The sequence below is a fragment of the Panthera uncia genome (genome assembly GCF_023721935.1).
Source record: "Panthera uncia isolate 11264 chromosome C1 unlocalized genomic scaffold, Puncia_PCG_1.0 HiC_scaffold_3, whole genome shotgun sequence".
In the NCBI taxonomy this organism is placed as follows: domain Eukaryota; kingdom Metazoa; phylum Chordata; class Mammalia; order Carnivora; family Felidae; genus Panthera; species Panthera uncia.
Window position 1 is genome coordinate 60,331,256 of NW_026057584.1, and position 10,826 is coordinate 60,342,081.

The 10,826-nt window shown below is 42.5% G+C and overlaps 1 protein-coding gene and 1 non-coding gene across 2 annotated transcripts in view; both read right to left on the bottom strand.

Moving 5' to 3' along the window:
• Positions 1–9,745, bottom strand: part of METAP1D (methionyl aminopeptidase type 1D, mitochondrial) — an 88,564-nt gene extending 78,819 nt beyond the window's left edge. Inside the window, exon 1 of the mRNA XM_049615533.1 lies at positions 9,160–9,745. Within this exon, the coding sequence (XP_049471490.1) occupies positions 9,160–9,511 (352 nt within the window). The 5' untranslated portion in view covers positions 9,512–9,745. The remainder of the gene's footprint in view (positions 1–9,159) is intronic.
• On the bottom strand, positions 7,853–7,955 carry LOC125911975 (U6 spliceosomal RNA). Its single transcript, XR_007454551.1, has one exon. It is a non-coding gene; the product is annotated as a U6 spliceosomal RNA (small nuclear RNA).
• Positions 9,746–10,826: the final 1,081 nt, after the last annotated feature.

Genomic DNA, 10,826 nt, shown 5'->3' on the forward strand with positions numbered 1-10,826 from the left:
TTAGAACCTGATCCTAAACCTAAAGTGGGCTTGACTCTGGCAAGACAATCTTTTCACAACTGCCTCAAAGCACAGAAAACTTTTTAAAAGTAGACCTTCCCTAAGGTCTTTTGTGTGCATGGTTCCACACTGATGCTTTGATGTTCCAATATCTAATCTGGCCACAGTACTCTTGATAACCAAAGTAATTTCTTCTCCTCTTCAGGAAGCTACAATTCTATCCAACAGATCTCAAGCTACTATGTTCCCCTTTTGTTTCCTATCTCAATGCTCTACATCTTTCAGACTGTATATTGTGTTTGTGTATTTATGCTTTGATTCATAGTAACTTCTCGTGTTAGATTATTGATCTGCATTGAACACAAACTGTAAATAAAAAGAAATAGCTGAGAGTACAAAAAACCAAGCTGTCAGTAAAACGGAAACAGACCCTGAGATCACCTAGGTGACAAAATTAACAGATAAGGACTTTAAAATGGCTAGTAAAAATGTATTTTCAAATACTGACTGGAAAAGATGGGCATAATGAGTGAACCGCTGGGAAATCTCAACAGAGAAGTGGAAACTATAAGAAAAGAATCCATCAAAAATTCTAGACCTGGTAAGTACAATATATGAAGAAAATAAAAAGGGCTCCCTGTCTTTTAGAGATACATGATGAAAAATCTATGGATGAAATTATATATCTGGGATGTGTTTCAAAAAAATCCAGTTTTGGGGAGAGAGTGGCTAGGGGTAAAGATAAAACAAGAGTGGCCATAAGTGGTGATTATTATAACTAGGTGATGAATAGGTGGGAGTTTATTTTATAGCTTTCTCTACTTTTGTGTATGTTTGAAGTTCTCCATATTCAAGAGCTAAAAAAGAGACTCTCCACAAGAAAAAGCTGTTTTACCTATAAAATAAGATGTTCAAGTGACGCTCTGCATACATATTATTCCCCTCCCTTGTTTGCCAAATTCCCTAAGGTATGTGGCATCCACTCTGCATTTTCAAAGATTTCCAACACTTGGGGAAAGTGGGCATTTTATAAAAACTGAATATTTAGAACATTTAGCCGTTCTCTCTCTCTGTATGTTATATACTTAGACACACATGAAGATATTGGTGTTTTATTTTACAAAATGGGATTGTATTACACTGTTCTATAACTTGCTTTTTCCAGACAACAGATGTTGGGGACATCATTCCATGTCAACAAATACAGGTCAACATCACTTTTCTTTTTTTTTTAATCACTGCAAGTATTCTTCATTGAGGGTCTACGTCTCCTACACCGTGCATGAGATTTTAAAATTTCATTGGGAGTCAGGAACTATCTGTGTCATAGAAAGCTGTTTCAAGCAGAGGATAAACAGACGGGTCTATATGGCTTTAGGGATATGTCTGACTTTAGAGAATTTAGGGCCATGATTTGATTATTAAGTAGGCCTTAATCTATGAGTATATCACAAGCCATATTATAATAGGGTTGAAAGGTATTTATTAAAAAATATCATATAGCAAAAATCCATTTCATTCTCTGGTTATCAACCTGAATAGAGTTTAAGCCACAGGAAACTCCTTATTACATTAGCATTTTCCAAATTGCACAGACTGCATCCCAAAACTTAATTCTGACTTGGTTTGGCAAAGTTGAAGATACATTTTCCTACAGAAGATATACAAGATAGTAAGAATCTCAGGTCAGTTGACAGAAGTTTAAAGTACTATACTTAATACATGGAGTGCCTGGGTGGCTCAGTCCATTAAGCATCTGATTTCTACTTAGGTCGTGATCTCATGGTTCATGAGTTTGAGCCCTGCATCAGGCTATATGCACTGACAGTGCGGAGCCTGTCTGGGATTCTCTCTCCTTCTTTCGTTGCCCCTCCCCCACTTGCACTTGCTCTCTTTCTCAAAATAAATAAATAAACTTAAAAAAAAAAATCTTGGGGCGCCTGGGTGGCTCAGTCGGTTAGACGTCCGACTTCGGCCCAGGTCACGATCTCGCGGTCCGTGAGTTCGAGCCCCGCGTCGGGCTCTGGGCTGATGGCTCAGAGCCTGGAGCCTGCTTCTGATTCTGTGTCTCCCTCTCTCTCTGCCCCTCCCCCGTTCATGCTCTGTCTCACTCTGTCTCAAAAATAAATAAACGTTAAAAAAAAAAAAATTAAAAAAAAAAAAAATCTTTGGGGCTCCTGGGTGGCTCAGTCGGTTAAGCATTCGACTTCAGCTAAGGTCATGATCTTGCAGTTCGTGAGTTTGATCCCCACGTCGGGCTTTGTGCTGACAGCTCAGAGCCTGGAGCCTGCTTCGGATTCTGTGTCTCCGACTCTCTCTGCCCCTACCACATTCATGCTCTGTCTCTCTTCCTCTCTGTCTCTGTCTCTCTCTCTCTCTCAAAAATAAATAAACATTAAAAAATTTTCCAAAAAAAATCTTTAAAAAAATACTTAATTTATGATGTACAACAGCCCTTCCCCTTCCTGGAGGTTAAATTTGTGAAAAACCACTATGGTAAGAGAATTCTCAGTGGAAGAATCGATGGCCTTTGAGTCACAAATGAACAGAGGCACTTGTAAATATTTTTCACATTTGTTAAGCTAAAACAAAACAATAATAAAATATTAGTAGCATTACATCTTAAATTATAGTAATGAATAATGATATAAATATTCTATTTGGATATACAGTATTTGGATAATAAAAATGCTCAACATATAAAATTCAAACACGAAAATCAGTCTAATCTCACCATCTAGAAATAACAATTATGAACATTTGGGTGAACATTATTCTAGATATCACTTTGTGCATATCTACACATAAGAAAGAAAAGATACATGCTTTTACATAAGTGGGATACACTGTTCTATACCCTGCCTTCTTTTCCTCAACATGTGTCAATGACGGGGCACCTGTGTGGCTCTGTCGGTTGAGCGTCCAACTTTGGCTCAGGTTGTGATCTCTTGGTTTGTGAGTTCGAGCCCCATATCTGGGTTGCTGTTGTCAGCCTATCAGTGCAGAGCCTGCTTCAGATCCTGTTCCCCCAACTCTCTGCCCCTCCCCTGCTCACGCTCTCGCTCTCAAAAAATAAATAAAACATTAAAAAAAATGTGTCAATGACTATTTTATGTCTATAGTACATTGACATCATCTTTTTTAACAGCTGCTATACAGCCATTAAATGCAGCAGCATGCATGGATAAACCACAATTTATGTAGCCCTTCTCCTACCAATGGACATTTCAGATCCTGTCCAATATTACCAACACAAAATCTTGTTCAGACACCTTTTCATACTCAACCTATTGTTCTCTTAGGATAAATTCTTAAAAGCAGAATTGTTAGGTAAAAGGCGTGTATATCTTACATTTGACAGCCATCGCCACACAGCCCTCTGGAAAGGCCAAACTATTTCACACACCCTTCAGCTATGCCTTACTTAGAGTCTATGCCAGACTCGCCAACAGTCTGCCCGCTCTCCTCTCACAGCTTCAGCAACTTCCACATGGCTTGTGGAAGGACAGCAGGATAGTGCTTAGCTGCAACGGTTTACCTCCATCACCATCCTTCACCTCTCCCATGGCTATACTGCTTAAGCTTCAAGCATTTGTCTTTTAGATTTCTTCCCTTCCCCCATTTCAGCTTCTTTTTTTTTTCCTAATCGTAAGTGTGATTCACAATTCAAATTACCTGGAATGGAAATTCTCAGAGTTGCCAAAAAAGATACGCAGAAGTAAAACTGCCTTATTCTTGGAGATAGATGAAATATAAAAAAGAATGCGAGGAAGGAAGGAAGGAAGGAAGGAAGGAAGGAAGGTAGGAAAAAGAAAAGAAGGAAGAAGGAAGGAAGAAAATAAATCACCACCTAGGCCTGTTAAGTGAAGAAAACTGACATTTTGAGATAATTATTCTTCAGGCCTACCAGACAACTCCTGTGCACAAATATTTCTATAGGAGGTTGCATTCTGAAGGGTTTTCATTCAGTTAGGAAAGAGAGTACTTACTATGTGCAGACACTGTGCTCCAAACTTTGTGGAGATAGATAAAGAAGGTAAGACAGGCCTATAAGAAGCTCCCATTCTAGCAGGGAGATAGAGGTGTAAACTAATGTTTTTTAGAGATGAGGGCATACTTTGATGCTAGGTGACAAGTGTTATGGTAAAGTTATGCCCCAAGTGCTATATAAGCAGAGTGGGTTGGTCTAGCTGGGTAGAAGCAAACAAAGCTCAAAGGAGAGATGGCACTTAGGTGTGGCCCTGAAGGATGAATGGGTTCGTCAGGTGAAAAAGGACACTTCAGAAGCACAATTAAAAAGGCACACAGTGGTAAACCTTAGCAGAGATATGAGGATAGGGAACTGACAGGAAATGAGGCTGAAAAGATACAGTGAGGCCAGACTGTGATACAGCTGGCTTTCCATGCTAAGGGATTCAGACTTTATCTCAGCAATGAAGAGTTCCCAGAAGTTTTTCAGCAGGGAAGCATCATAATCAGATCAGAATTTTAGAGGAATAACTGTGGCTGTGGGGAAGAGGATGGCCTGAGGTAGAGATCAATTATAAAGGCCCTGCCTAGCCAAAGAATGGTAAAGACTTGTACTGAGACCATACAGAAAACTGGAGGGATCCTAGAATAGGACTTACTGAGATTAAGAGTACACTTATAGTGATGAGCACTAAGTAATGCACAGAATTGTAGAATCATTATACTGTACACCTGAAACTAACATAACATTGTATGTTAATTATACTTGAATTAAAAATAAATAAGTAAAGAGGCACCTGGATGGCTCAGTCGGTTAAGGGTCTGACTCGATCTCGGCTCAGGTCATGATTTCACAGTTCGTGCGTTTGAGTCCCATGTCAGGCTCTGAACTCATGGCATGGAGCCTGCTTGAGATTCTCTCTCTGACCCTTCCCTGCTAGTGTTCAATCAATCAATCAATCAAATGGGATTTACTAACTCACTGGACAGAGAAATGAAAAGAAACGGTGGGAACTAAGAGAACTCAAATGCTTTCACTTACATACTGACTGGATGGTAATACCATTAATGGAGATAGAGGCTATAGGCACAGGAAGGAGATGTGGAGACAAATAATCATTTCCATATTGGACATGTTGAGGTTAAGAGGCCTATGAGACATCTAGGAAAAGATGCCCAACAGAGAGCTGGCATTGAGGCCTGGTGTCCAGTTCCAGCAGATACTCTGTTCATTTTTTAAAAAATCATCTAGATTTGGGGTGCCTGAGTGGCTCAGTTGGTTAAGTGTCCGACTTCGGCTCAGGTCATGATCTCGCGGTTCATGAGTTCAAGCCCTGCGTTGGGCTGTGTGCTAACAGCTCAGAGCCTGGAACCTGCTTCGGATTCTGTGTCTCTCTCTCTATCTGCCCCTCCTCTGCTCACACTCTGTCTCTCTCTCTCTCTCAAAAATAAATAAACATTAAAAAAAATTTTTTTTTTAATGTTTAAAAAAATCATCTAGATTTGACAGTCATTGAGGTAGATAAATTTGTTTGGTGACAACAGAGAGAGGAAACAGGGATAAGGGGTTAGGACAGAACCCTGGGGAACAATAATATTTAGAAACTTAACAATAGATAGAGACTAGTGAAAGTCTGGGAAAATCAGACTGATAGAAGACAAGCCAGGAGAGACTGGCTCATAAAAGTAATCAAAGTGTAAAGGAGAAAGTATGCCCCCACTTACTTGCCTTCCCCATTCCTTCCCACACAAAGGATCTTGTGGAGTACCTTCAGGAACTGAAACAAGAATTCTAGTAAGTGGGGACTGGGAGTGAAAGACTAAGCAAGGAAGAGTTCCTGGGGCCTGAGAGTAGGGATTATGTACTGTGATCTGGGACTTCCTGCCAGTGCTAATACCAGGGAATACTTTCATCCCTCAAAGGCTCTTGTTACCTTACCTCTTGGTTCCAAGAGACTGATCTGTCCTTTCTCCTTTCCAATGTCACTACTCATAGTTTCTACCCATCCCTTAACCCATCATGGGAGAGAACAAGTCTTAATAGCCTCTCAATTCAGCAAGTTTAATGAGTATAACTCTGACCCAGTTACTTGTTTGTTAAAATAGACAGATATGACAATAGTTCCTGCTGAACAAGAATTAACAATCTAGTTAGGAGTGGGAATGCTGAGAGGAGGTTTACAGTGAGCTGGAGAGTCATCAGAAAAACCTCATGTCCTTCTTAAGAGGTTAAAAAATGTCTTCTTTCTATTTTCCAGGAGGGAGAGATGCTAATGATAAACCTGACACAGAAAGACTTGTAGTGAATTGATGTCCATCAATTTAAGTGTGTGAAAAGGAGGATGAGAGAGGAGAGGAGCCTTCATGAATTTACCCTTCGTTTTCCACCCTGGGGGGTGGGGAGCAGGTGGTTTGTACCAGGTTGTCTTGTGACAACCTGCCTGTAATTTTAAACTAATTATGGATAGTCCATAAAGGGGACCTTTCCCAGTCACTAAATCTCTTCCTGATGATACATTTTCTCTCCCTGTTCTAATCAGAAGATCCCTCTTACAGTTGTTGCAGCACTATGGGATAGAATGCGATGGGTTATAGGAACCAATAACCTGACCCGGTTTCCCTATAGCAGCCTTTTCCAAGATTGAACCACCATCTGTCAAAATCATAAGTGACAAAAAAAGAGATTAATATGTTATTTCTGTAATCTGCATGGATTACATACATACACACACACATATGTGTGCATATATATAATATATATGTGTGTGTGTGTTTTGGTTTCTCCTCCACCTTGACTATCTCCCCAGATCCTCTTCACCATTACCTGCAGCAAACAAAAAAGTCTAAACACCATTATTTCTTGTCAAAAGAGGAAACAGAAAAATAACTTGATTAGTAAACAGAGCTTGGCCTGGAGCCCAGATCTTAAGAGATGTAAATTGGGCCCCTTTTCACAAGGCTGCACTCTTACATTGATTTGCACTCTTCCATCCAACTAGTCCAAAATACTGCTTACATCACCTTCTGCTTACACCTCTCACTTCAAATCTTCCTGTGGCTCCTTGCTCATCTCCACTAACGCTGAAATACTGAGGTCTATCTGCCAACCAAGCTCCTTCCTCTCTAAAAACATCTTCCTCTTACTTTTCACACACTCATCATACTTTTCCTGTCTCATCTGAGTGTTGTATATTGATTTGTATGGAGAGACGATGCCATGCAGTGCAGAGGAATGAACTTAAAAAAAAAAAAAAATCGGTCATGTTCAAACACCATTTTGCCCCTCACAATCTGTGTGACCTTAGTCACTGCCTTACTTTTCTCATCTGCAAACAGGGAGTAATGCCTAACCCACTGGGTTTGTTTTATTTTTTTTTTTCCACAGTACAGTTTTCCTTTATTTATTTAAAACAAAATTATGTTAGGGGCACCTGGGTGGCTCAGTCAGTTAAGCCTCCGACTTCAGCTCTGGTCATGATCTCAGGTTTGTGAGTTGGGAGCCCCGTGTGGGGCTCTATGCTCACAGCTCAGAGCCTGGAGGCTTCGGATTCTGTGTCTCCCTCCCTCTCTGCTCCTCCCCTGCTCACACTCTGTTTCTCTCAATAAATAAATAAATATTAATTTTTTTATTTTAATTCCAAAAAATATGGAACATTTTTTTTTAAATTTTTTTTTCAACGTTTTTTATTTATTTTTGGGACAGAGAGAGACAGAGCATGAACGGGGGAGGGGCAGAGAGAGAGGGAGACGCAGAATCGGAAACAGGCTCCAGGCTCCGAGCCATCAGCCCAGAGCCTGACGCTGGGCTCGAACTCACGGACCGCGAGATCGTGACCTGGCTGAAGTCGGACGCTTAACCGACTGCGCCACCCAGGCGCCCCCAAAAAATATGGAACATTTTAAGAATTTGCATATCATCCTTGTGCAGTGGCTATGCTAATCTTCCTGTATCATTCCACTTTTAATTTTTTTTTAATTTTTTAAACGTTTATTTATTTTTGAGACAGAAAGAGACAGAGCGTGAACAGGGGAGGGGCAGAGAGAGAGGGAGACACAGAATCTGAAACAGGCTCCAGGCTCTGAGCAGTCAGCACAGAGCCCGACGCGGGGCTCGAACGCAAGGACCACCGTGAGATCATGACCTGAGCGAAGTCCGACGCTTAACCGACCGAGCCACCCAGGAGCCCCTCCACTTTTAGTATATGTGCTACCAAAGCGAGCACTAGCTCACTAGTTCATTAGGTTTTAAAAGGTATCTAGCAGTGGCGCCCTGGTGGCTCAGTCGGTTAAGCGTGGGACTTCAGCTCAGGTCAAGAGCTCCCCTTCGTGGGAGGAGCCCGCTTCGGATCCTCTGTCTCCCTCTCTGCTCCTCCCCCTGCTTCTCTCTTAAAAATAAACAATGAAGAAAAAAATAAAAGTATCTAGCATGTGTAAGGTGCCGACACAGTATCATGTACTTAAAAAGCACTTAATATACGGTAGCTATTTACTGTGAAAATAACGTTCACTTCACAGGACCTGACACTTATGCAGTCCCTCCAAATATGTCGGCTCCCCTCTTTCCCAATCCTTGAAACAACTTCCTAGTTCTTTCTAACCAAGATTCAGAAACTAGTTCAAATCCAACAAGGATTTCCCTAATTTACCTGCAAAAGTATTTGCACGTTTACTAAAATCTCACCACGCACGCAAGGATAACACCTACTAACAGGTACCCAGACATAATTTCTCCTCTTCTTAACTTTAAGTCACTGTACGAGAATAATCACAATTTTCAAGTGTCCCAAAAGACGTGTTGCAGCATGCCAACAGATACAACAAACACCAACTGTTTTCTCTCTGGCAACTGGGTATCCAGGCACATTTAGATTTCCCATAGGTTTATCGCGAATCAGACAACTGAGGTGGGGAAAGAAAACTTCAGACAATATCTCATAAATCTCAAGGAGTGACGGCGAATAGATGCCAGGCAGTGACGGAGTCCAGGCAAGCGACGAGTGAACAAATATGTCTATCTGTTCCTGCGGCGTGTCAATGTGTCAGCCTGTGTGCCTGCGCGTATCGGTAGAACTGAAAGTACATTCATGTGCGCCGAGATGTCTGAGAGCGGGTGTGTAACCCTTTGAACCCGAGGGCTTAGCGAGTGAGCTACAGTGCAACCTCCCGCGGGTCTGTCCTCCAGGTGCTTACCTCTGCGGACGAGCAGGTGGACGCCGCTGGGCGCCGCCATGTTAGTGCCGGTCACGTGGTCGCGGAGCAACTCCTTAGCCGCCCCGCCCCGCCCGCCGGAGCTGTCCAGTCGCAGCCCAGCCGAAGACTGGAGGCGCCCGGGCCGCCCCAGGGGGAGCGCGCGTGCGCGCGGGGGGCTGACTGCGGGAGCGCCGGCAGCAAAGCGGCCCCCGCACTGGGGCCGGCAGGGGAACCCGCGGCCCGCCGAACCCGCTCCGGCCGCGAGAGGCGGGCTCCAGCCACGGTTCGCGCTCTCGCTCAGAGCCCCCGCGCCCAGGTGGGATGGAAGAAGCCTGTCAGGTAAGCGTGGCATCCAATATTTGTAGCATCAACATTTTGGTGCATGGAAACGTGAAGTTGGGAGGAAAAAAATACAACACAGTCTAGCGTTCAACATAGCACTTTGCATCGTCGGCCACTCTGTTGGCAATTTCCCTGGATTGAGTTGAAAGGTAAAATTCGGTTCAAAGTCACCAGCTGCCCCTTTGCTGTCCCAGAGTGTCCTTTACTCAGCAGAGACTTCAGACAAGACAGGAATCTGTGTGCAGCTGCAAAATCAATTCTGGATACCCCAGTGGGTATGTTCGGGGGACTTCTCTTTCCCCAAGGACGATTCCCGTTCAGCGGTATTAACTGGAGTCTTAATCCTAAATTTGACTTTTAAGAATGAGAGGATGACGTCTGCCCGTGGCTCTGCCAAAAGACGAAGCCTACAGAAGGCCAATTGTGAGACAAGTGAGGGTGCTGATGTATCCCTACTGTGACGGTGCCCATTTTTTTGACCAAATTCTCTTTTTCTCTTATCTGCATTTTGGGGCAGATTTCCATCCTGTCGTGGACCAGGCATTATTGATCTTGGTAGCCTGGTGCCCAGCAAAGAACCTGAAGCAATTGAACTCTTTATGGAACCAGTTAAACCAAGACTTTAACAGTTTCCCGGACTTCTAATGCAGCAAAGATTGGTGAATGTGTGTGATGATTCCTAATTAATTTTTTAAGAATTGAAGTACACACCTGGTGAACCATCCAGACAGTTCAGAAATATATAAAGGAAAAAGCCCAAGTCCGCTTCCTAACCCTCTCTGCACACCACAGTCCCACTCTCCAGCCAACCACTGAGTGCATCATTCCATGCCTTTTACGGGCAAATATGTGTAAAATATTTTAAATGGACTCACATACCTACTGTTAGGACTTGCTTTTTGCACTCATTGCAAACATCAAATCTCAAACACTTAGTTCAAACTGATTCTTTTTAATGACTACATAGTTTTGATATTTTTACTTTCAAAGAGAATGGATTTGGGCAGTTCATTGGAGGACACATGCTATACTTCTTGGAGACCCAGTTTCTGATGCTTTTGGGTCACCTTAAAAGATAAAGAGAAATAATGTTTTCCACTGAGGTAAGTTAAGATGTACAAGGATGAGAATGAAAAGTACTCCCACAGGTTACTTCAAGCTCCACCTTTTTCAAAGTCAGATCAGTTCCAGGGAGAGGGTTTTTGAATATGGTAAATCTGTTCTGTTCCCCTGCAACTAGATGGAAAAGGAAAAGGAAAGGACTCAGGTGACACCACCATAGTGAAATCCAGTGAGGATATACTCAATAAGTTCAGCATAGAAGG